This window comes from Gallinula chloropus (genome assembly GCF_964237585.1).
Source record: "Gallinula chloropus genome assembly, chromosome: 1".
Classification (NCBI taxonomy): domain Eukaryota; kingdom Metazoa; phylum Chordata; class Aves; order Gruiformes; family Rallidae; genus Gallinula; species Gallinula chloropus.
The window spans coordinates 16762651-16789240 of record NC_140085.1 but is presented as its reverse complement, the minus strand read 5'-3'; the positions used below and the strand labels follow the sequence as shown (position 1 = coordinate 16789240).

General features: G+C 44.8%; 1 protein-coding gene across 1 annotated transcript in view; it reads left to right on the top strand.

Moving 5' to 3' along the window:
• GRIN2B (glutamate ionotropic receptor NMDA type subunit 2B) overlaps positions 1-19281 on the top strand; it is a gene marked incomplete at both ends in the record, with an annotated part of 168804 nt that extends 149523 nt beyond the window's left edge. The window contains 4 exons of the mRNA XM_084276539.1: positions 11277-11437; positions 13509-13696; positions 15465-15703; positions 17374-19281. Coding sequence (XP_084132665.1) covers positions 11277-11437; positions 13509-13696; positions 15465-15703; positions 17374-19281 — 2496 coding nt within the window. The remainder of the gene's footprint in view (positions 1-11276; positions 11438-13508; positions 13697-15464; positions 15704-17373) is intronic.
• Positions 19282-26590: the final 7309 nt, after the last annotated feature.

Below are 26590 nucleotides of genomic sequence, written 5' to 3'. Positions count from 1 at the left end.
CTGCGGCACATTAAATCTAAATTATACAAGGACCCCAGATATACAGAACGCTTAAGCATGTGCTTAACTTTGCGCTCATGAGTGGCAGCATTAAAGTCAATTGGCTATTATTCAGATGATTGAAGTTAAATGCTTTTCTGAGCTTGCATCTTTTGTATAGCAAATACCTGTTCTGGAGAATTCAAGGAAGAATGCAGAGCGGGTCTATCTGTCAGCAAGGAATTTTTCAAGGGGACCGAAAGCAGGGGTCAGTCTTGTACCCTTGTCTGCAAGGGGAAGGTTGCTGAACCAGATGGCTTGAAGGGAGTACATCTCTTCCACGGGATCACACATTTAGCATTGACTGACATTTGTGGCACTTTCGTACATTTTTGCACGATACAAAGGAAGTTTTATGTGGCAGTGTCCAAAAGCAGAAAATACGCAGCTCTTTCAACAGCAGTATGATTTTTATTGTCAGAAGCCCTTTGTGGAGATATGAGTTAGCTATACAGAAGTAAGACCATGCCACTTCCAAATCAAATATGTAAAGGGAGAGAGTCAGGAGCATGGAGCCAGGCTCTTCTCAGTGGTGGCCAGCAACAGGACAAGGGGAAATGGGTGCAAGCTGCAACATAGGAAATTTCGTGTGAATGTAAGGAGAAACATTTCCCTGTGAGGGTGATGGAGCACTGGAACAGGCTGCCCAGAGAGGCTGTGGAGTCTCCTGGTCTGCAGACATTCAATCCAACCTGGAAGCATTCCTGTGGGATTTAGTCTAGGTGATCCTGCTCTGGCAAGGGGGTTGTACTAGATGATCTTTTGAGGTCCCTTCCAACTCCTAATGTTCTGTGGTTCTGTGATTCTGTGAAATCTGTCCTCTTGTGATAACTCAGAACCATTTTTTAAAATGTTTAGTCTAACGCACCTTACTTGACCACCCTCCCCCACAAATAAGGAAGCCCCCAAACCTTATATCATAGGGTGGAGTAGAATGTCTTTCCATAGGACTTTTCTGTGGGACATCTTCCTGTAAAGAAGTTGACCTATGTACAGGCTTTTTCTTAAATACAACTTTTATACATATATATATATATATATATATATAACTTTAGTGGTACCAGCTAGTGCTTAATACAACAAACATTAGTCCATAGTGAAGTGTGAGAAAATCAGAGCTCTGATAGACTGAAATTTTAAGTCTTAAATCTGGTTATTTCTCTTTACCTCTTTGTAAATCATCAGTTACTATAGTATGAACTATTTACAAATCCTACACAGTGCAGTATATATCTCTGTAATTACATATTATGCTGAAGTCTTCATATTAATAAATAGCTATTAAAATAGCTACAGCATATCCTATGTTAGTAATACATCTTTCTAACTGGTGACTTACATTTACTGTGTACATAAATACGATCTCAGATAATTTTTTACAGTTGTAGATGGGTACATTTATCGTAGATGTAGTCATTCCGCACTCTTCAGATTGGCACGATTTTTATGCTTTCTGAGATCCTTGGAACAAACCTCTGTGCCTGTGTGCTAAAAAGTGATTCAGTAGTTTTAAGGCTATAAATGTTTAAAGTCAGTGGGTTTTCAAGCATGCTTTTTCTCCCCCTGCTACAGTCCTACTTTCTTTGTCATTCTCCCTCTTTTTTTGAGCTCAGCGCTGTGTAGCGCGGAGCCGAGCGCAGCGGCGAGGAGCCTGTGATATGCTTTAGCCTTGACTCAGTCTCTCAGGATTCTCTTTTCTGTTGATCTGGAGGGATTTAATGGCAGTTAAAAACTTGTAATGGGACTCTTCAGGATTAGTGCCAGTTAGAACGCCGTTTAGTTGGGAACTTAAGCAGGTAAGATACAAGGGGAGGAGACACTCTGAGTCAGACTGTAAGCTTAATTCATCCTTGCTCCAAAAGGAGAAATGCAACCCCTGGGGCTTTGCTGGCAGCACTGGTGGGGGTTGCTGGATGAGGGATGTCAGAGATAGGACCGCAGTATAGCCCTTAGTTTGCAGCTTTTGCATCTTCCCCTCTGTGCCCTTCTGGCTTTTCCCAGGCCCCAGCCACCACTCTTCCTTTTCATCTTCCTTTTGACTGGCTCTTAGAGCTAAGTCTTTGGAGGCTCTGGGCAAATTTGGTCTCTTCTGTGCTAATTGTTTGGCAGTCTGGAAAAAGGCATCTTTGGAGAGTTACATAAGGGGGGAGGGAGCAAAGGATTGTCCTGCTTCTCGCGTCAGTATAAGTCAGCGGAGAGGGAAGCAATGAATATTTTTATTTATTATTTATACGGTGCCATAAAAGTACTTGGCACTCTGCAGTCAAATAAAAGACAATGGCCCTGCCACCAGGATTTGGCAGCTGGAGAGATGAGAGCTGGCCTCCTTCATCTGAACGATCAGGACTGAATTGCTGGTGAGAAGGTGATGGGAGGATTAAAAAAAATACAGCAGCCCCAGCCTCTCATTGCTTATGGCTGGCGACCAGGACATTTGAAGTTACATGTATGTACATATACCTGACAAATATTTGGCAGGTTGTATCATCCCAGGCATTTTTACTTAACCTGGTGGAAAGGAACCCTGCTTCTTCCAGGCCTTTGGCTATTCAAGGTCAAACTTCCCCTGAGTCTTCCCCAGGCTTGCTTGTTTCAGGTATACCTGCCCCAGTGTGGCAGGACTCACAAGGAAGTGATATGGCTTCATTCCTCTGCTGTCATCCGCTTGCAGATGGAGGTGGTACGGGGTAGGGGGGGCAGTTTTCTGCAGAAATCATCTCCCACCTCTGGGATGGTGCTGGGATGCTCCAGCTGCTCTGCCAAGTGCCCTGCCTACAGACATGCTTAAGAAATTGTACTAATGTGATGACTAGGTTTTTCTAATTATTTGGATGAAAATTCTGACCCAAGTGAAGTCTGTGGGAGGTTTGCCAGACATGCACAGGATTTCACCCCACTGTCCGGTGGTTGGTACCCACATACAGGGTGCTGAAGCAGGTTGGATGCTGTTAGTGCTCAGAAGACAGGAGGCTCTGATATGTCTTTCTTAGTGAAAATGGATGAAAAATGGAATTGCTCCCCCACCAAACTACATCCTCTGAATTTCTCAGAGTGTTTCATAATTTGTTAACCAGCTGTCTCATGTGCAAACAAAGCAGATTTCAAACTCCTCTGTACTTAGCTGCCATCTCTCCTCTCAAGGTCTTTTTCATCAGTTAATTTTCTCCCTCTGAATGAGCATCTAGACTTCTAATGATATTAACACGAGTGTACTAACCATCATCTTTCTGCCTCACTAATTTCTGTTTTGTGCTTGCCTGGGATTATTCAGTAGGTGCCTTTTGCCCCATTGTGTTTAGTTTCCAAGGAAGCTGACTTCCAAGAGTGGGACACATGCCGTGATCTGATACTGAGATAAACAGACGATCACCATCCTCTACATGCATGCAAACAAAAGTTAAGTGTACTGTAGCTAAGATCTTATAGCCCACTTAATTGCAACAGGTATGACTGTGCTCATCTGATACCACACTTACTAATGCTTGGGTTGTGCAGGGAGCTTTCGTCTCTGACTGGTGAAGCTCGGTGTGATTCTACTACAGATGATGTAGTAGATGATGTACAGATGACTGACCGGAAGCCCATAGCCTGCCAAATGTGTCCTTGAGGAAGTCTTAAAGCCTCAACATTACATTTTGGCTGGAGAAGCTGCACAAGAGTCTGCACAATGTTCACACACTTGGCAGACCCAGCAGACACACGGTGGTGGGTGGACTGTGTCCGCATGTGATGGTCTGATTGTGAACTGGCTCCCCTGGCCTAGTGCATTCATAATGCTGGGTCAGCAGAACAGCAGTGTGGTCCCAGCATGAGCATGTAGGTCTGACTGTGGAAGAAGTGGGACCCCTGAAATGCCATCTGTTTGGGGCGATGCTGGGCTACCCAAGGTTTGCAGAGTTCTGCTCTGTGCAGGAACGGCACAGAGCAGGTCTGCACTCAGCAATCCAGCTTGCAAAGAGGCTGCACAGTCCTACTGTGTGCATTGCTCTGGCAATAACTGCATGTGATGGCAGCTTCTTCCACCAATTGGATCTCTACTTTCAACTCAGTTATTTTACAAGGGCAACTATTTTTAAGGTTGCTATATTTGAACTCCTTTCTTTTGCTTTCACCTGCCCCCACTCACCTCTGCATTGTCCCTAAGTTGCTCTGTTCCCTTCCCCGACCCACACTGTCCCTGTTTCACCACCACATTCGCAGATGTTTTTCTTCTTGTTTGTGGGTCTGACCCACCCTACATCTTCCTTTAAAAGTGACTTTAATCTAATTCTTTGCCAACTTTGCTGCAGTCAGCTGCAATAACTGATAACTCCTTTCTCAGACTTATCTAGAGGAATTCATGGGTGACAGCACTATGCAAAGCAAGACCAGAGAATTTGAAACATCACTGGGTATTGAATAATAAGATAAACCACAAAGTCAAATTCTGAGGGAGCACAAGGTATTTTTATGCCTTCCCAAAACTAACTTATATTTTGTGTGTGTGTGTGTGTTTATAAATCAAGGCATGCATTGTTATCAAATCATGCATTGTTTGACAGATGAAGACAAGAAACTGGGTTTTTGCCACTGCAATCTTAGGGCTGATTTCTGCAACTGGGCCCAACAATCAGGCAGAGTTGTTGTGGTGACCAGATTCTGAGCTGTGAGGAGTACCAGCCGCTGTGGAGGAGGTAGAGGGTGGGTGATATTCTGAAAGGAAATCTGAGCTAGGGTAAAAGAAGGATCTGAAACCTTGTAGTTACTTGGAGATGGCTGTGAGTTCCACCTTGGGAGTAAAATATGTCTATAATGTCAAAACGAGGTGACTGTGCAGAGGGGAAAGGGATGCTTGAGGAATAAAGCTTGAGGTATCTGTACAAAAGATTCATGAGTAACAGAGGAATGAGCAGCAGTCTCTTTAGTCTGCTCTCCTCTCAGATTGTCGTACCAGTGCTATGATTTAGTTTTGCATTATGATTTTCTGCCTACACTACTGGGTTGGCACACTCCTAGCTGGGATGCTGTTGTAGCAATGTAAAATTGCCCTGTGTCAACATACCAATAAAGCAGATTTCATGCAGGGAATCTCTGGAGCACTTCCTGTACCAGGACAGGTGATGGGGCACATTTGTGTGATGTGCCTCTGCATGATCAAGCTGGATAAAGAAAAAAAACCACAGGAAAAGCCCTGAAGACAGTGCTGACAGTGACGACTGACAATCCAGAAACAAACTGGTCACCACCTGAATGCAGATCAGGACAGTTACAGCTTTGAAGAACTTGCAAGCTTCAGATGACAAGATTAAAGGACAGAGGGAAAGGATCAACATAGACAGGCATTGAGGAGAGTAATAATGAGCATTAACTCTCACTAGCAATGCTTTTATTGTCTTGCTCTGAGCTTTTTAGTGTAACATTCTCTGAGCATCTTGAGGTCCTGATCAGATTGGTTTTGGTACAGTGGAGGTGGAGAGCATGTCCACCAACCGAAGGCAAGACAAGGAAAGGCTTACTGGATACAGGCAAAGGAGAGCAGCAGGAATGGTTGGAGGTCTAGATAATACAACTTAGCTAGGAGAGACCCACCAGAAAGGGGCAGAGTAGACATCATCTTAGGGCCAGATCCAGGTTTGTGATCCTGTGGCATTGTTCATGGTGCAGCTTAGGGGAAAAAATGCCATATTTTGGAAATATGAAAGTGACAAGCCTCCTCCTTTGAGAGTCATGCAGAAGCAAGGCAGCTAGGGCAAGGCATGTTGCTGTGGATATGCATAGTCTGTCAAGACTTAAATGTAGACATAGAGCTACCTTCAATGTAGACCTGAAAACCACTGACAAGTTCTAGATGAAGCTCCTGTTCTGGATGAAGCTCCCGTGCAGTCTGACTGGATTCTGGGACAATGAAGAAAGGTGTAAGCTGACTGCAATGGCATGCAGCTGAAACAGTGCAAGAGGAGACATTCAGGGATGACTGGGGAATGCAGAGAGGTTGTGCTAAAATTATGCACTCAAGAATGGACTTTACTTTTCTATTCTGATGTCACTAAAACTTATGTTGCAGCTCACTAATAAATGCCATCTTTTTTAGAGACAGTTGAGCTATGCCACAACAGATGCCTGCTAGCTGCATAGCTGCCAAAACAGCAAGCAGAGTGCTGCTTATAGGTACCTGTGCAAAAGGTTGTGACTGATGCCCTGATGGGCAAGTTCAAGACAGTGGTGGGCACTTTGGGCTGTTTGTGACCCACAACCGCTGGCTCCCTGTACTTCTGGTGAGAGAAGCTGTCCTGAGGGCCAAGTGGTCCATTGACTAGATTAAATAGTACAAATGTAGACATCTAGAGCCAATTTAGGTACACCACAAAGTATCCAAAATACCTTCAGGTGCTGGAAAATCTGGCATAGAGGCTATGAGAGATCTGCTCCCAGGGTGAAATTCCCTGGGGCATCGCAGTTTGGTACTTAACACTTGTGCAAATGAACTGCACCCAAACTAGGTAAAATTGGGCCCAAGGTCTCTTCTACCTGCAGCTAACAGAGGATCTGAACCTGGGAGCCTTATTTTGGCAGGGCAGAGCTGTGGAGCTTCCTGCAGTAGAAAACTTAAACTGAGGGTTTGGGCCTTAGGAAGTGAGAGGAGCCCTCCCAAAGAAGTGTGTATGGGTAAGGCACTACACGCAGACACGTACACGCACCAAGTTTGACAGCGAGTTATGTTCTCCAGCAGAAGATCTCTTTTTTTTAAAAGAAGTGATATAAAAGTAGATCGACTGATAGAAAAGAGCCTTTTTGTGAGAGCTTGCTGAGTCTGGGAAACTGCTTTCAATGCTATTGGCAAACACTTTACAGTGTAAACAGGGCCTGCATCAGGCAGATAAATAAGTGCAGATGCGCTTTTCTGTAGGAACCATTTGGTGATAGACAATATATTGAAAAAAAAAATCTCATCAAATTAATTGTGGCCAATTAGACATAACCCATACCCCTCATCTCTGAATCCTTTCCAATCGCGGCTGCCTGAATGGGAAGAGCTCCTATCACCTGTTTCATTATGCAGATTGATATTTGAACATCTGAGAACAATGCTGCTTTCTGCACGGCACGGCTCCAAATTGCTAATGAAACAGCTCTGCCAGACAAGTCACTTAAACCCGCTCTCGCTGCTGCTGCCGACAGCTCTCATGGCGAGTTGCGGGGGAGAGAGGGAAAGGGGCTCTCCACTCTGAATGTGCTAATAGCCCCCGGCCTGTGTGTTTATCGCTCTCCAGAGCAGGAAGATTTCTGCTCTCTGACTCTGAGAGGTTACTTTCCCAAAGCCATGGCCTGATTTGGACTTAATGCTTCTTGATTTCCATTTGTGGAGTGAGGGGTTGAAGAAGCAGGCAGTCATTGGGCTCTGAACACAAGCATCTCGTGTCCCAATGCCACCCCAGCCTTGCAGGAAAGCTTGGCATCTGCTTCCCATCTCTAGCACCCACCTTCTCCCTTCCCCCCACCCCCCTCCACTGCTTTAATGTGAAGCCAGATCCATAAGGGATATTCTCTCATGTGTGAGTGGATGTTGCATCATTAGGGTACAGGGGGACCATCTTGTGTCCTAGGCCCCACAGTGAGCGAGCAGGTACACCTCCTCCTGGGGCACATTGGGTTCAGGGCTGCAGCCAAGCCCTGTGAGTTCCCTTCCAGGCAGTCACCCCTCAAGGTAGATAGAGCTGGGCAGCAGGACAGGGGTCCTGCTGCAGGGAAGTATGAGTTGGGGCTCCTACAAGTGCAGAGCCTGTACAGCCCTGTTTGCTGCTCCCTGTGGCTCTCAGCAGCTGGATTTGTTCAGCAACTGGTGCAGTTGCTTATCTTCTCCTCTGTTATTACCACATTTTTTGCCACATCCTCATAGGGATCCTCTTTGCAAATGCTGGGGGTAGAGAAACTGTGACTTAGTGCTCTGGCAGAAACATTAATGTGAAATTATGGGAGAGCTGTCTCATTAATCTGAATTCTGACCCTTTCTGTCAATATCTGCGGTTAATTCCTTTGTCGGTATTTACTGAAGCATTGAGATTCCCTTCTGCACAGTCTGCCTCCATGTAATGGCCCCTGCACTCTGCCTCAGCTCCTGCCTCATGTCACAGACTCACAGAATCACAGAATCACAGAACATGAGGAGTTGGAAGGGACCTCAAAAGATCATTTAGTCCAACCCCCCTGCCAGAGCAGGATCACCTAGACTAAATCACACAGGAACACATCCAGGAGGGTTTTTAATGTCTCCGGAGCAGGAGAATATCTTTCAGACTCCTTCTGTACTACCCTGCCAAAGATCCCTGCTTCCCTGGGGCTGACAGCTCTGAGCCCAGCCCACTCTCCCAGTCCCTGGGAGAAGCCAAAGAAGCAACGTTCCATATTGAACTCTTTGACAACAGTATCAATTAATGTTCTTCCTTATGGATCTTCTCTAGATCCTCCACACAAGTTCCTCCACTGTGTTGCCAGGAGAGGACACCACCTTACCCATCTCTCCCATATGTTTTCTGGGAAGGCTTGTACGTCTTCTTGCTCCTTTGGTATAAGATGTGTGGGGAAGAAGTGAGCTCAGAAAGATGCAGCAGTTTTTGGCTCTGTAGAGCTCTTTGGAGATCCTTCCATTCCTGGACTGAGCTGTGCCCACCTACTGCAAACATGGAGAGCAGCTGCCACCTCCTGCCATCACTGCACACATGTACCATATTCTCAAATATGGAGAAGTTAGCTGCTTGTCTCTGGCTCCATGGACTGTGGAGTCAGCTGGGTATTAACTGCTTTCAGCTTTACAAATACCAGCCCGGGTGGCTGGGGATGTGTATTACTCTTAAGCATTCAACATAAAAATCTCTGGTGTGGGCCCCATATGGATCCTTTCAGACTTTTTCCTGTCTTGTTGTCCACCAGGCTATGGTTGAAGTGGGTGTGTGGGGAATAATTTGCATTTGCAGATCTGTTCTGACTGAGGAATGATCAGGGTGTAAGGGATGGTGCATGTGCAGTATGTGGTTTTGTAAAAGCCATTAGCATGGCTTCCTTCTCTAGAAACATACTTGCAAAAATGGTAATTTCCTTCAAGAGGAATGTTTTTAATTTATTCATTCATTGCCTGGGAGGTTAAAAATTAAATATAGAGCCTTTCACCTCTGGCTGCTAAGATGGGCCCTGGAAAACAGGGAGAACAAAAGGATAGTTCAGAGGTGGAATCATTTTCCTTATCACAGCCCTGCCTGACTCTATAATCCTTCTTACTCCAGTTCATAGACACAGTGATGGAAACAGAAAAAACTAGAGATTGGATCATGGGGGCTGGAGGGTGGGGGTATAAAATAGACATTGGATGGGGCTGCTTTTTCTTTTAACACTCTTTGAACCTAGATGGAGGGTCTCAACTGCTGCCTGTCCAATAGGCATACTGAAACTGAGGTCACATCAGCTGGGGAGTGTCCCATCTGCCTTCTGGGCTTCTGAAGCCATTGGGAAGCACATTGCCCTCTTTGCAGACTCCCATTTCAGGATGTTAGGGGAGAGACTGTGTGCCTTTGTAGCTGGTATGGCAATGCCCTTCTTGTGATGGGTCTCCTAAGCTGCTGCTATAATCAGCATGGCAAAAAAGAATAATTTTAGCATGCTGCAGTGATTTTTCTCCCATCAAAGTTTGCTTTCATTACAGGTTTTGATAGCAATGAGTTTGTCTTCATCCCTAGGGAGTGTGACAAGGTTCTAAGAGGCACCTTACTGCCTGTTTTATGCTATGTGAAACTTCTCTTTTTTGTAGATGTGCCAACTCGTGTTTCAAATAACAGACCTGATGTTTCCTATTGGCTTAAAGCAGTAGGACATGTGTTCTCCTTCACATGCTCATGTATGCTCATACAAGCCAGCTCATCTCCCCATCCAGAATGGAGAGATGATTCCTTCTACAGCCGGATGTATTGAGTGGTACATAGAAACAGATGATGTGAACAGTGCTTTCACCTACCATCAGACACATCTTGGTCCTATTGCTGAAATGTGGTGAATGAGACAAACTGTTTTAGTGGCTTTGGCTTCCTCAGCTGAGTTGACCAGATTCCAGACTGGCTTTGAGCAGAATTCAAGATGAAGGTCCGTCTGCATTTTTAAAACTCTGGCTATAGACTGTAGCCGCATTTTCACCATACAGGGTGGCAGTACATGCCTACATATTTTCATGTACCAGGTGAACTGTTGCTAAATGGTTTTGATCTGACTATTAGCATGTCCTTAGCCTCATGATGATGATCTCAGGGTCATCTAATATACAGTCACAACTGGGGATCAAGAATTAGCACCAAGCAAGTTATTGCTTGATGTATCAAGAGAGGAGGGGGCTTCCCTCCATCTGACCTACCTTTGCAGCTTTTTCTTTACTGCTTATTCAGTTCCTGGCTTACAATTCTGTACTCATCCCTGTCTGCTGGTTCTAGGGATTTTAAGCAGTCTTGATAATTGACAGTTTAAATTTTACTGCTCATAAAACCCCAGAGAGCATTGATTATGACTTGAGTTAAGCAAGTGGCATATAAAATCTCATAGCCTTGCAGCCATGGGGGAATGTTATGATGAATGTATTTTTGGGAACAGCAAAAGGTTTGGAGTACTCTGCCAGCTCTGTTCTGGGCATCAAATGTTACTAGTGACTTGCAACCACTAATAGCATTTCATTTGGGACATTTGCCCAAAAATTTGAAAGCTGATCATTCGTTTGGTGAAGTGGACTCGAGGTGTTCTGAGAGGCATTTCTCATCATTAATTACTTTTCTACTTCAGTCAGAATCAGGAAGTGCAAAGGCATCCACAGAGCTGAAAAAGACACTTCTTAAAAACTAAATTACACTTTGTGGATAAAATGCGCATAGATTTTATTGAAAATCTTTCCTTGACTGTGTTCCAAAGCAGCTGTTACCTTTTTCCTTTCCTTTTCCTTTTTTCCTTTTATCTAACCTCATTTTAATCTTTGATCACTGGCTTTTTTATGTATTTAATCCAGAGTGGACGAAAAGACCAGGTTGCTCAGATTCAATATTTCATTCTTCGGCACTAGCAGGAGATGTTTGTGTTTGAAAAAACTGAGATGTAGTAACATCTTGATAATGTTTTCTACCTGATAGTAAAATGAAATCAGATCTACCTTCCACAGACAATGTGTTCTGCTATCCAGGTAACTTGTTTCTTGCTGAAAGATAGTGAGAAATGTTTGTTTTCTGTCTCTCCAGTTCCAGAAACCCAATGACTTTTCTCCCCCTTTCCGCTTTGGGACGGTTCCCAACGGCAGCACAGAAAGGAACATTCGCAACAACTACCCTGAAATGCACAGCTACATGGTGAAGTTCAATCAGAGGGGGGTGGATGATGCACTGTTCTCACTGAAGACAGGGTGAGGCTTTCCTCTTCCATGCTTACTCACCACAGAAACCTGAATTCTTTGCATGCTGGTCTGGATATTTTTTGTGGGGTTTGAAAAATGATCCTCTATTATTATTCCATGGTTTAAAGTATAGCAAGTCCAGACACAGCACAGAATAAATTTGTTGCTCTCTTACTCAGTTTGAAATAAGAGTTTTTGGATGTGCTGTGTTTATAAGACTGTTTGGAGAAAGAAAAAAAAAGGGGGGGGGGAGGATCTTCTGTATGCTTGTATGTATTAGTCCCAAAGACCTTACTTCAGTAAGGTCTCTCATGCTGATGGGTCCTTATGCATATGCAGGAAAAACTCAGTGGACAAAGATTTATTCAGAGCATTTGCAGTGTCATCTGGAAATTCCTTTATTTTTCCTCCTTCTGTCTGTAAAAGTTTATGTTAATCGGGAAGCTGAAACCATCCTTGTCAGACTAATCCCACCCCAGTGTATCACTAGCTAATATAATGTAGTGGAAGGTGTGCTTGAAGCAAATAGTTTGGAAGTAGCCCTTCTCTCTGGAATATTTTAGCATCAAGGGCTGAACAAAATGCTATTTGAATAATAAGGAAGTATGTAAAATGGGAGTATTTCCTTGGGTACTTTGAGAAATGTGAGGAAAATTATTAGCAAAGACTGTGTTTAAAAGCTAACCCTATTTTAACAGCAGTGAATCTGCAAGGGGTCTAACTTAAAACCCCATTTTGCAAGCCTTTGTCCTTTATAAAGGCCTCGTCCCAGAGTTGGTCATTTTGGCTGTCAGAGCCAAGCTCCAGTGAAAAAAAAACCATTCTTACTTACACTCATGTTACACTCTCAGGAGAAAGTTCATTCCAAAGCGCAAATGAAGATGTTCAGCCAATTTAATTACTAGATTGACTAAATATTCCTAAACCTGTTTGCCAGATTCAGAGGCACACAGCCCATTATAAATGATTGTACCATTGTTGGATGCCATCCTGCGAAGGTACATTTGCCAGGATAGTCATCATCCAGGAAATAAATATGCTCTGTCCTGGAAATATATGGATGAAAGAGAGCTCATCACTTGTGTTAGATGTTGTCCTGGCTTCATATTCACTCTTGGACAGGCTTCCCCACAGATATGACTTGGACTGAAATAATCACCATACTGGAAATATATGTGCAGGAGGTGGATTAAAAAGATAGCGTGGGTGTGGGAATGTGCAAGGTGGAAGGTCTTTAGTCCTTTATCGGAAAATGCTTCGTTTCAGATCTAGTGGGAGGATTTACTCATTGTCTGTCTTTGGTTATGTGGAAGATACAGCCCCCGAGACTGCTCCCCACACCCAAATCAATGTATTGCAGTGAGTGGAAGGTTCCCATCAGTCTGTTGTGCTGTCTCGCCATCCCAGACCATAACAGGGATTTCTCTGTGTTTAAACAGATGTTTTTTCTTGTGATTTTCAACTAAACACTCTTTACCAAACAGCTACTCAGCATAATGAACCATAAAGCTGTTATAGTGGCCACTTGACATGGGTAAAGATCCAGTAGTGCTTTTCAGAGTAACTGAGGAGTTAAACCCAATGTCCTGACTATATTTAATTTGAAAAAAACCCACAACATTTTGCTCAGCTAACTCATGCCAGCAGTTTGAATTGGATATAATCTTTTCCTTACTCCAACCCCTTTTTTGTGATCTAATATTGATAGATTTTGTAAAGCATTTTAGGTCCCTTTGAGATGAAAGGCAGTACAGAAATATAAGCTATTCTTAGGACTATAGAACCCCCTGACTTCCTCTTCATTCATTTTGTTTTTCAGTATGTTTGTATTCCAAGTTGTCTTTCAGAGCAGAACAAAGAGTCAGAAATAAATAGACATTCCTCATTTATAATCTAGCTTCATCTGTAAACAGGTTCTAGGCTCAGATTTTAGTTAATTCTGATGAAGGTGAAGATGCAACCTATTGTACTCTAGCTGAGAGAGGTTAGTTTGTGCCTTAATTACCTGAGAACACTTTTGAGCTCATACAAATTTGATCTTTTCTGTACTATGCCCCTCTTGTCTCTTGCATCTGTGCAGGAAGTTGGATGCTTTCATTTATGATGCAGCAGTGCTAAACTACATGGCTGGCAGAGATGAAGGCTGCAAGCTGGTGACCATTGGGAGTGGGAAAGTGTTTGCTTCCACGGGCTATGGCATTGCCATCCAAAAGGACTCAGGCTGGAAGCGCCAGGTTGATCTTGCCATTCTACAGCTTTTTGGAGATGGTAAGTGACAAGAAAAAGAGAAGTTGGACTTTTCCTAAGAAATACCAAGTATGTTAGAAATAGAAGTTCCTATTGAGCTGAGAATAGGAAATCATTAACAAGGGTTCATGAGAGGCATTGCAGCTAAAAAGTGAGGATGTCGCTTGTTTCATGTTGTTGATGCAGGGTATCACTATCACCAAAAGCAATGTCAAAAGCTCTAAAGGTTTCATAGAACCAGTTCAAATATGTGTTTGAAAAATATCTTGTGTGAAAAACATCTTACGAAAACAGGATTTCTTTTGTGAACTTTTCTCTGCCTTTGAGGTTTTGCCATGATCAAACCCACTAATTATACTGGACTTTCCGTGGTCATCCCATGCTTTATAGTTCTAGACAGGATCAAGCCATATAGAGTTTACAAAATGAAAGGATAAATAATTCTTGATGAAAGAATTAACTCAGATTTCCATCACACCACACCCCCACCCCAAAAAAAAATAAAAGGAAAGAAGGAAGGAAGGATTTGAAACTAAAGAGTATTTTTGAGTCAGTTTTTAATCAGAACATTATGGTTACCTGGTTCATCTCATCCTTTACAGAGCAATTGCTATTACTAAAAAAAATTATTAATGGGATAAGGAATTCCTTCTTAAAGAATATTTTCCTGGTTTACCTTTTCCATTCCATATTACATCTTGCTGTGTCTTGTTATTTTATTTATAAGTATTTCTTTTTTTCTGAACTCTGAAAATAACATATGGTATAATAAATATGGAGAGAACATAGCTCAGATATACTTCAGTAGAAAACTAGCCACGTGATGGATAGGGTGTTCTGTCTCCTAAACAGACTAATAGGTATTATTTCAGGAAAAAGTTTAAGTTCTCCATAAAGCTTTAAAGACTGTGCTATGGCACCACATAAGCATACACATTTTTTTTTCTCATGTCACTGGACTAGAGGTTGAAAATGTGAAAAACTAACTTTCCTAACAGCATGAAAAGAATTGCCAACCTGCAAAATTGGTTTGCTTCTGAATGTCTCAGTATGGAGGGGAGGGTGTGCTTGTGAATGTTTATCTCTCTCTCTCCCCTCATGAAAATACCATAATGGGAGTAAGTGGGGTATGAAATTAGACTACAGAACATTTGTTCCTAGCTGATACAAATTAGAAATATTTTTGATTGGTCAAAGGACTTGGAAGTGTTGAATTTGGACAAAATTGAGAAGAAGAAAAACAGGTAAAAATGCACAAATATTTTTGGGAACATTGCACCTAGTTTTAATGAGCTATGGATATAATGGAAACAAATTAAAAATCAGACATCTTGATTTAAAAAATCAACATTTTGATTTTTGAGCTGGAAACATAAAATGTTTTCATTTAGAAGTGACTCACTTTTATCTATCAATCACTGATTTTTTTCCCTTCATTGGTATAATATGAAAGTAGAAGATGGTGAGCCCAGGTCTTCAATCATCTGGAGAAAAACTTTTTCAGGCTCTCCTAGACATTTGGCAAGGGGGATAGCTATTTCCTATGGTACACTTTTTTGTGGCTAATATCTGGCTGTTGAAAAATCCTGTTGCCTTCCCTGTCACAAATTACACTTGCCCCTATCAAAAGAACTGTCAGGATGTTTCTTGGACATAACAGATTTGCCAAAAAAGAGCATGACCACTGGAAATGACCTTAGATCAGCTTTTTGCCTTAATCACACTCCAACTTGAGCTCCTTAGACATTGCAGGGCTGTCTAACTTCTTTACTTTTCTCTGACTTTCTAGGGGAAATGGAGGAGCTGGAAGCACTGTGGCTCACTGGCATTTGTCACAATGAGAAGAACGAGGTTATGAGCAGCCAGCTGGATATAGATAACATGGCAGGTGTCTTTTACATGCTGGGAGCAGCCATGGCCCTCAGTCTCATCACCTTCATCTGTGAGCATCTCTTCTACTGGCAATTCCGGCACTGCTTCATGGGTGTCTGCTCTGGCAAGCCTGGTGTGGTCTTCTCCATCAGCAGGGTGAGTATTGTTAGCTAGCAGGCAGGAACAGAGTCAATATTTATTCAGACAGACCTAGGTACTAGAGATGGGGAAATCCGCTAAGACTGTCTAACACACAGGTGGCACAGAGTGGTGGTCTGTAGGGTAAAAGTTGGCACCTTTTCACCATTAATCTTGCAAAAGCTTTTACTGTTTTTCTGTGATATTTCTGGTCTCTCCTGGGTTAGGGTTGTGGAAGTTCCACATGGGAATGAAAAAGCAGTATAAAATCAAGTGGATTGTACCTGTCTGCGCCTCTAAAGCGAGTTGTGAGGAAGCTGAACTTGGGGATAGTAAGCCAACTAATGGTGGATAACATGATTAGAAATTCAGGAGTTTTTCATTGCCCTCTATATTACTACTGTTCAGGTAAACTTAAGTATAACTGTGCTATGGTGGACAATCAGAAGTCACTAACCAAAACTCATGCCCTAAACCATGGAGAAATTCTTGTAGAGAGGATGACCACATAAATGTATCAATTGCTTTATGCAAATCTGCCTTGGGTTAAAATATTTACATTTAAAGCAGATTCTAGTAATTTATGAGTCATTGTTCTGCTATTATTGTGGCTAGCAGTTTCCAATTTGGAACTACTTTTTCTTCTTTCAAGCCACTGGTCCCTTCTCTTTATCCATTCTTATGTTTGATGATCCTTAGATAAGTACAGATTCTTTCATTCTGGACTTATCTGTTAGACCTGGGCCAGGTTGGTGAAAAGTCTGAAAAGTGTTCATCATCTGTTAGCTGCTGGTAGTATGATGTGGTGTCCCTTTTACAATTGACATTAATCACCAGGCACCATTTGGAAGGCCGGGGAATAAATGAGCCCCTTTCCTTCTACTCCTAGGGGTAGCCCTTGCAAACAGTTTGTGTCATGGCAGAAATGAGCTAGTGGGGATTGTGGAGGAATCAGGCACTTCTGCTGTCTGATTTGAGGTTGAATAGAGGACTTTTGCTTTCAGGAATGTCAATTTGGAGCCTGTTATCACTGTTAGATTTAACAGAATGCAATTAAAAGTTCTATTGTACTTCACTCAGCCAGATGCAGAAGCCCTAAATACCTATTCAGCAGTCCTGTGCTTTCTCTGTTTCCTTTTCTAATCTGTACTGGTGATTAATGTAGCTAAGTTTATGACAAATGAAGCTGTTCCCTTTTTAAGATAGCTCCCATCTTGTTGATTCACTGATGTCCAGAAGAATTTCAAGGGCCAAACCAGACTTTGTTTCTCTCATCCACGCAGAATCATTTGTCTTGATGCTTTTGTTCCCAAGGATATTATTTTCCCCATTTGCAATTCTGTGTTACACCTACTAGATTTGAGTAACTTTTACAGATGCAAGCAGGCATTCCTTTATGGAATACATATGCATATTCTTCCTACAGATATGGCATGAAGCAAAGCAGAGGAAGAGAAATAGAGGGCAAAGAAAAAATGTGAGGGGCAAAAAAGAGGGACATAACAACAGGGGTTGGGAGAACTGGTCCAATCACACTTGATTTGGTTGTGTTTCATGATGGAAGGCTGACAGGCCTTGCTGTCCTACAGAAATGTGCTGTTTCTGCACAGGGTACTACTCCTCAGCCCAGGCCCCCTTTCATGTGTTCTTTGCAGAACCACTCATCTTCCTGCTTTCTCTCCTTTCAGGGTATCTACAGCTGCATCCATGGTGTGGCCATCGAGGAACGCCAGTCAGCAATGAACTCCCCCACAGCAACTATGAACAACACCCATTCTAACATCCTTCGCCTGCTTCGGACAGCCAAGAACATGGCCAACCTGTCAGGGGTCAACGGTTCACCGCAGAGTGCCCTGGACTTTATCCGCCGCGAGTCATCCGTCTATGATATCTCTGAGCACCGCCGCAGCTTCACCCATTCAGACTGCAAGTCCTACAACAACCCCCCCTGCGAGGAGAACCTCTTTAGTGACTATATTAGTGAGGTGGAAAGGACCTTTGGCAACCTCCAGCTGAAGGATAGCAATGTGTATCAGGACCACTACCACCACCACCACCGCCCTCACAGCATTGGCAGCACCAGCTCCATTGATGGGCTCTACGACTGTGACAACCCACCCTTCAATGCCCAGTCGCGGTCCATCGGGAAGAAGCCCTTGGACCTAGGGCTACCGCCTGCCAAGCACAGCCAGCTGGGCGACCTCTACGGCAAGTTCTCCTTCAAGAGTGACCGCTATGGTGGCAGTGGGGCCCATGATGACCTGATCCGCTCAGACGTCTCTGACATTTCCACTCACACGGTCACCTACGGCAACATTGAGGGCAATGCGGCCAAGCGGCGGAAGCAGCAGTACAAGGACAGCCTGAAGAAGCGCCCAGCCTCTGCCAAGTCCCGGCGGGAGTTTGACGAGATAGAACTGGCCTACCGCCGGCGCCCGCCCCGCTCGCCTGACCATAAGCGCTACTTCAGGGACAAGGAAGGGCTACGGGACTTCTACCTGGACCAGTTTCGGGCCAAGGAAAACTCTCCACACTGGGAACATGTGGACCTGACGGATATCTACAAAGAACGAGGAGATGACTTTAAGCGTGACACGGGAGGAGGAGGTGGTGGATCCTGCACCAACAGGGCCCACCACAAGCACGGCTCGGGCGAGTTTGGCGGAGGCAACGAGCACAAGCATGGTGTTGTGAGTGGCGTTCCAGCGCCATGGGAGAAGAACCTGACCAACCTAGACTGGGAGGACCGGACCGGGGCTAATTTCTGCCGTGGTTGCCCTTCTAAGCTGCACAACTACACGCCATCAGTGGTGGGGCAGAACTCCACCCGCCAGGCCTGCATCCGCTGCGAGGCCTGCAAGAAAGCAGGCAACCTGTATGACATCAGTGAGGACAACTCACTCCAAGAGCTGGACCAGCCGTCTGCCCCTGTGCCCGTGGCCACCAGTGCCACCTCCTCCTCCAAATATCCTCAGAGCCCTTCCAATTCTGCCTCCAAGGTGCAGAAGAAGAACCGCAACAAGCTCCGCCGGCAGCACTCCTACGACACCTTTGTGGACCTGCAGAAGGATGACTCGGCCCTAGCCCCCCGCAGCGTCAGCCTCAAGGACAAGGGCCGCTTTTTGGAGGGGAGCCCTTACGCCCACATGTTTGAGATGCCAGCCAGTGAGACCACGTTTGCCAACAACAAGTCCTCAGTGCCCGCCACCAGCTACCACCACCACAACAACCCCGGCAGCAGCGGGGGTTACATGCTCAGCAAGTCGCTCTACCCCGACCGGGTCACCCAAAACCCTTTCATCCCCACTTTTGGGGATGACCAATGCTTGCTCCACGGCAGCAAATCTTACTTCTTCAGGCAGCCTGTGGTGGCAGGAGGGCCCAAAGCCAGGCCAGACTTCCGAGCCATCGTCACCACCAACAAGCCGGTGGTCTCAGCCCTTCATGGGGCTGTGCCAGCCCGTTTCCAGAAGGACATCTGTATAGGGAACCAGTCCAACCCCTGTGTGCCTAACAACAAAAACCCCAGGGCTTTCAATGGCTCCAGCAACGGGCATGTTTATGAGAAACTCTCCAGTATTGAGTCTGACGTTTGAGTGAGAGGGGAAGAGCGCGGGGAGGGACTGGGGGTGTATGTGGAGTGTGGGAGGGTGGGGTGGGATCAATCCCATCAGCTACTCTCCCCGGTCATCCTTAGTTTGTGGGATACTGGAGTTCTGAGTAGTGCAGCACTGGTGACAAGTGCCACCTCTTTGGTTTCCCCTCTTCCTCCTCCTCTTTCCCACCCCTCCCCTTTTATCTCTTTTTCCATGTTCTCGCTCCTCCCATTCTCCTCCATTCCTGGCCATTGCACTTTACAGTGACGTTGGAGTTGGGTATCCTCGGTCGTGATTTCAGGAAGGGGAGAAAAAGGCAGGGAAGGGGTGGGCTGAGCGGGAGTGGCAGTGACTCTAGCATTTCACTCTTTCTGGCTCCCAGCAGAGAAAGGCATGTGCACTCACATGAGTGTGTGTGGCAGGAGGAGACAGCAGAAGCAGTGTAATGGACCTGCAGGAAAATATGCTTGCTCAGGCAACTCTTCCTAAAGCTGCCTAGAAAAGAGTCATGTTTGAAGATGTGGAGAAAGTGAACGGGGAATAACATGACTAACTTGATGATGCACTTATATGTTAGCTATACTGAGGTTCTCGTTACATTATTTTGTGAAGACTATGGGGGTTTAGGGCTGAAATATATATATATATATATTTGCGTATATGCTGAGAAATTTTACGCTAAAATTTTGAATTGTCTGTTGGGGTGTGTGGGGGGGAGGGAGACAAGACAAGGCTTGTCTGCAGGTCTTGCTAGTGATTTCACTATGGCTGTTACAGCCATTGAATCTGTGGCAGACCAGTGGGAGAGATGGAAAGGAGGTGGGATCTGAGTTTGGGAAAGCAACCCTGGAGTCAGGGAAGCTGCTGGTTCCTCTGACAGAGGATGTTGGTTTGCACTGAAATGAGAGGAGTTTGAGGAAAAGGGTGTAGGGTTGGTTTTTTAGCTGTGAATTGCTCACTAGTGACATACTTCAAAGGTGGGAGCAGTGTATAGTATGGGTTAGCCTATACGCGAGTATATACGATAACTTTATACTTGAAATGTCTGTGGAGAAAGCAAAATAAACCCGTGATCCTATAAGGTGTCTGGATAACACAGTGGAACAGAGATAAAGAGTAGGGAAAGATGGGGAGTTTTGTCACTGTCACTTCAGAGGACACCAAGCCTGTTTTGTTATGTCCTTTCAGCAAGGAGCAAGGAAAAAAGGGTTTTCATCCTTTTGCCCTCCCTACCCTTGGCTGGCAGGTTGGAATAAAAAGAATAGGGTGCCCTCTGCCAATGCTGGCACGGTGCTGGAGGGGGGAAAGAGTGCCATGAAAGGGTGCATGTGGTGGCAGTGGTGCTGGTGGACTGTTTCAATGCTCCCTTGCACATATGTAAATGGGAGGTGGGTGTGCACACCCGTGGGAAATGCGTATGTATATTTACTACTGAATGTACAGGGGAAGTACATGGCTTGTCTTCCTTGGAAGGGGTGCACTTGAGTAAATGCCAGAGAGCACAGGAGCTTGTGCCGAGGGCTGAAGACGAGACGTGCAAGGCTGAGATGTGTGTGTACATGTACGCGTGCCTCTGTGTGCGAGAGACAGAGATACTAGCACAGGTGCAAAGCTGGAATAGCCTAGGGTTTCCCATCCCTGCAGTTGTAGTGACAGCTTTCCTGGTGCACCTAGTATCGATAAGAGTGGTTTTTTTCTTTCCATTGTATCATTTTAGATGCAAGTTAAACTAAAGGAAAGGGAGCAATGGTAGGAGTGAGAAGCTGAACTCCCCTTTCATATGTCTTCTATCTCCTGAGGTGGGGGTGTGGGCCAACCTCTCCCATTCTGAGAGATGTGGCAAAGTTTCTCCTGCTTATCCTGGGTCTGTCCCAGTGTCTCGATGACCATGGCTCGCCAGGGGAAGGGTTGAGAGATCCCTGTGCTGCGGGCATGGGGACACTGCTGGGGACCGACTCTGAAAGTAGATGGCAGCCCTGTCTTTATGAGCCACATTTCTTGGAGCTGAAAGCCACCTCTCACATTCCTCACCTCACCCTGGTTGATTTTGTCTTATCTTTCTCTTTTTAAGCCAACAGAAGGCCTTTTATTTATTTACCTATTTATTTTATTTATTTTTTAAAGCTGGGATGGGGGGGAGGGTGGGATTTGCCTGTAAAGTCAAAGAGTGTGAGGAAAGGGTGGGCAGGGTTGGTGAGGGGAATATTTTCTTATATTTCATCGAGGAAATCAAGGAGGGAAGAGGGGGAGGGTCTTTGTAATGCCACCCCTTAGTCTTTGGGGTAAGGGAACTTCTTATTCTTTCCCTTTTCTCTCATTACAAGGACAAAAAGGAAAAGAAAAAAAAAAAAAAAAAAAAGGAAACCAAACAAATTAACAGAGCGATCTGCAATCCAGAACACACGGCAGCTTGTCAGACGCCTCTGACAGCAGCCACCAAGAAGGCGTTCCTTTAATTTGTAAATATTTCTTTTTTATTGAGTTTTTGTATAAATTGGTGTTTCTCTTCTCGTGAATATTCAGGTCGTGGGGTGGGAGGGAGGGGAAGTTTGTTTCTGTTCTGTTTGTTTTCTACGACTTTTCAGGCTGCGTTTTTGGAAGCGGTTTACGCGGGTCGAGGCCGTATGAATGAGGAAAAAAAAAAAGAGAGAGAGAGAGAGAAAGAGAGAAACCCATGTGTGCTGTGTTTGCCCGAGTCCCCCCGTATTGCCCTGTCACCTTTATCTTCATGAATGGAAGACGCCGGAACGTCACTTCAAGCCTTGCCAGCAGGGTTTCATGTTTTGATGGGAACACCCCCAATTCCTTTTTGCATATAAACTCTCTGTACCAGCATCTCTCTGTGGAGTTTGGGCCTCAAGGCACTACACTGTCTTGATAGTGGTGGGGTGAACCATCAAGTTGGCCGCTCAGGTTGGACCATCACTTTGACATTAAGAGACTTCTCCAATGCTACTTTGGTTTAGAAATCTTGGACCTGGGAAAGCTCGTGATAATTTCTGGTATTTCCTAAGGGCTTGGGGGGAGCTTGACAGCTGGCGAGGGCAGCTAATCTCTTTGGCGCTTATCTCGGTACTTTTCCGTCCCTCCCCACCTGGAACGAGGAAACCTGGAGGGTGGCTCTGCAGGGAAATTAAGCCGAAAACAAACCAAAAAGAAGTTAATGGAACTTTTTTCAAATCTCTTCTTAAAGGTTCTGATTTTTGTGTTCCGGGGTGAAAGTTGGTTCGTATTTTCTCCGAACTGGTCTGTCCCTTGTTCCACTGATTGGCAAATGATAGTTTGCCAAAATCATTATCTAGTGTTGATACTATTGTAGCACTGTTAACACTCTGAGTGCTCTGCAAATATTAACTGTGCCACAAACCACTCAAATGAATGCTCTAGGGCAACCAGAAAAGAAGAACTGGAAATTCTGGACTGAACCACTGGTCTAACCACAGGAGCCTGGTATTTTGCCTTCTCCCATTATAGTTTAGGCCACGTGTCTATCAGGTTAATCTTTTCTCCTATAAGCGATCTTTTCTGGTTGCTTTGTTTATTTTAGTTCTGACAGGTCAACAAGTTTTGGGACAGAGATGAAGGGGAAGGGGTGGGAGGGTGTAATTCATAATCCAGAAAATAAATTGATGATGTTATTAAACTCTGATTATATATTTAGAATTTTAGATTTGGTGTATTTTCATTCTAAGTATTCAAGTGAATCAATCAGGTAATATTAGCAGCAGGTGTTGTCTATACTAGAAAACCACACATGTGCTGTATATTACCTGTCCAGAAAATAATGGGTTTTCATACCAGAGCCTGACAAAACTCCATATCCCCTCCCTTGCCATTTCTCTCTCTCTCCTGTAGAAACACCAGTATTTTCTGGGGCAGTGGCTGGGAACATTTCCCCTCTCTGAAGGTTTCTGCACACAAGAATACCGAGCAAAACCCATTTAGTCCTCTATAGTTTGTGACCTCTACTGTATATTTGCAGCCAGCCTCCTGGGAAGGATTAGGAGCCTTTGGCAATGTTTCTGGCATTTGCTTCCTCACTCTAGCCCCAGGCGTGGCTCTCTGAGTATTATTTTCATGAGCCATGTTCTTCTGAAGTAGTATGGGAGTGTATGTACTCAGCTGAAGGAGGATGTGTATGAAGGAGATGGAGGAAATACTCAAAAAAAAAAAAAAATCAGAAATGTGCCATGTACAATGGAAAGCAGCTGTCAGGTAGAACTTGCAGCCATGAATCTCCACATCACAAACTTTCTTGGAGTATTCACATCAGCTTTTTACCATAGCGCCACACAACATAGGCTGGTGTAGTACTCTGTCTCCCGTCATGCCTCCCAGCGAGGGCTGTATCAGAACGTGTCACATCACAACTAGGAAAGAAAAGCTGCAGTCAGGACTTGTCAGTTGAATCAATGAAGCACACCAGCCCCACCTCCTCAGCAAAATACCATACCATTCCATCTGAAATCCAGCATGTGCCATCAGAACTCTCCAGATGAGAACCCCAGTGGCTTCAAAATGTTCGGCAATATGCAAGTATGAACTTTGCCCACAGGGCATATGGGGGGAGGCAGGTTCCTTTGCGAAGGATTTTTTGGAGGAATTAAGAGTTGCCAAGATGGGCCTCTTTGCTTCTGACTTCTTCAGCAACACATGCTGACATTAAGTTCCTCACTCCAAGGAGACACTAGCATCCATCTTGAATAAAGCCCCTTTGTACCTTCAAGTCAGGGTTGATTCTCACAGCAACATTGCCAGCAAGAGAGAGAGGGAGAGACAGAGAATGAATATGATGGTGGTGACAGGTTAGAGTGATCAGAGATACCTCAGGGATCTTTATAGGCAAGTCTTTGCTTTAGAGCTTTCTATCAAATGTGGCATATCCTCCCACCTCCATCGCTTATCAACAGATGGAAGCAAGCCTGGGAACACAGCCAATGATCAGACTTAGGCCTTTCACACATCCTCCACTCCAGTCAAGCAACCTTTGATGAGCCCTTCCCATGGAGAAGGGTGGGAGGTTGCACTTCCCCACGTATTTTTGGTTGCCAAAAAGAAAAGAAAAAGGGGAGGGGATAAGATAAGGAGTGTTGATGAAGGGACTTTGTGCTGACTCTCTGCACCACTGCTCTAAGGAATTATACTTTACCCTTCCTGCTCAATCAAAGCGGGCAAAGGGTAAGGTCCAATTATGCTGCCTCTCTGTGGCATATGCCAGGCTCACCACAGGAGCCCCTGAGAGCTGTGTGCAAGAAAGGAACTGGATTGCTGGCAACAAATGGGGATGGACTCCAAGTCACAATCCCCATCGGCACCCACTCTTTCCCATAAGTGCTTCCCTGCTGCTGAACACACTTGGCGTGTCCACCTGGAACACACCTACCATGCTGCTGGATGCTGCAGGGCACATTGAGATAGTAACTAGTGGGACCCAATTGTTGTCCCCACAAGGGCTTATTTTCAATTTGCAGCCAAATAGATTTCCAAGCCATAGACCCTCGCTGCATTCACCCACCTACACTTCCCTGTGGCTCCCTCCCTCCTCCTCCCTCAAAGGCAAACTGGGGCGCTGACTGTCTCACTGGCAATACAAATACTATTGCTTCATCTTCATCATGGGCTCTCTGGACCTCCCTGGGGCTGACTGCAGACAGACCTGGGTGTCTGCCATTAGAACGGCAGCAACAAAAAACACTTTGCAATTGGCTTTGAGTTCTTTCTTCATCTCTTGAGCATCCCCAAGTTCCTTTCCTAGCCATGCCATTTGACTGAATTCTGGCACCCTTCTGTCATTGCTAAGAACAAAAACGACACAGCATGAATCTGCCTGTGTAGAGAAAAAGGCAGTGAAACCATATCGCAGAGAGCAGGACTTGTGTCTGCCGACACAAAGGGTACAAGTCCCCTGGGTGCTGAGGTAAAGGAGGATCTCTGTGATGTACTAGTAGTTACAGATCTCTTAACCTGCTGGCCTCCTGCCATTAAAGGTTCACATCAAGCACTGGTGTACACTCCAACAGGTCAGAAAAAAATTCCACACTGTGGGACAGGGGTTCCTCTGGGCACGCACACGCATACGAGATGTACTGGGGAAGCGAAACACACATGAACAAAGCTGACACAGCAGGGAGCTGTGAGGCTTGTGTGCCTGTGCACACACACACACACACACACACACACACAGACACACGCACGGTACATTGCAGTATGCTTAATGACTCTGTCCCACAATACATTTTTGCCAAGTAGGAACAACGTGACCTTTCCTAATGTTCTGCTGGTAGTTACTTAATTTATGTATTCACTTTGTGACTTTTACATCATCTGCTTTCTTGACTGCAGCATTACTATGTAAATATGTGTGTATATATGTACAGAAACTAATTCAAGCAATTATATTCAGGTTGGGAAAAGGGTGGGTTTTATATCTGTACAGTATTTCCTTATTAAATAATGGCATGGGGGGTTGGGAAAGTTAACTTCTAAATTGTGGTTTTATTGGTCTGTGGTGTTTGAAGTTGTTTCAGTGGTTGCTTTTGCTGGTTTGGAAAGTTTATCTGGATGTTATATGTGTGTGCCAAGAAAGGGTCCCCAAACAGGGGAGGTTTGGGATTGGTGAGGGGTGGTGGGTAGCAGAGGGTGTTAATAATTTCCTGTAATAAAAGCTGTGTTGATTGCTAGGGACTGTTTGTGTGAGGCACAGGGCTGTTTCCTTCTCTATGTGCTTGGCTCTTTGATTACTTTCTCTTCCCTGGTTCCCATTGTCTTCTCCCTGGGATGTCAGCAGAGTCCATTTGTTACTGTGGATTACAGGCATCTCTCTCTGGGCCTTCACAGCCTGACCAACTCTTCCACCTCCCTCTTTTTATGGCCTTCCCTGTATCAGTGGGAGGGGAGACAATGTGGTCTCAAGCCCTGTCTGCCATTCTTGACCACTTTGCTTCCTCTCCTTTACACTCTCTCTGTTCTTCCTCCAAGCAAAACCTCATTTTCAGGTGTTTTGATCTCTCCAGCAGTTTACTGCTTCCATCTCCCTGGCCTCTTATCTACTTATTTCCCATCTTACTCACACTGATTCTTCAATTTCATCTCCGCGCTTCTTGCCTCAGAATGACTTATGCTGGCTGTTTGCCCACTCTGCTCCTCTTATTACTGTCTTGTTGCTCTGTTGTCTTCATCAGCCTGTGCAATGCTGTGCAGAAAGATGAGTGAAGGGTAGGCCTCTACTGGTCCTCTCCTGGAAAATTCTAGCCCTGAACAAAGTTTTAGATTATATTTAGTAGATATTTTTGGCTTGTCTGTCACTTTC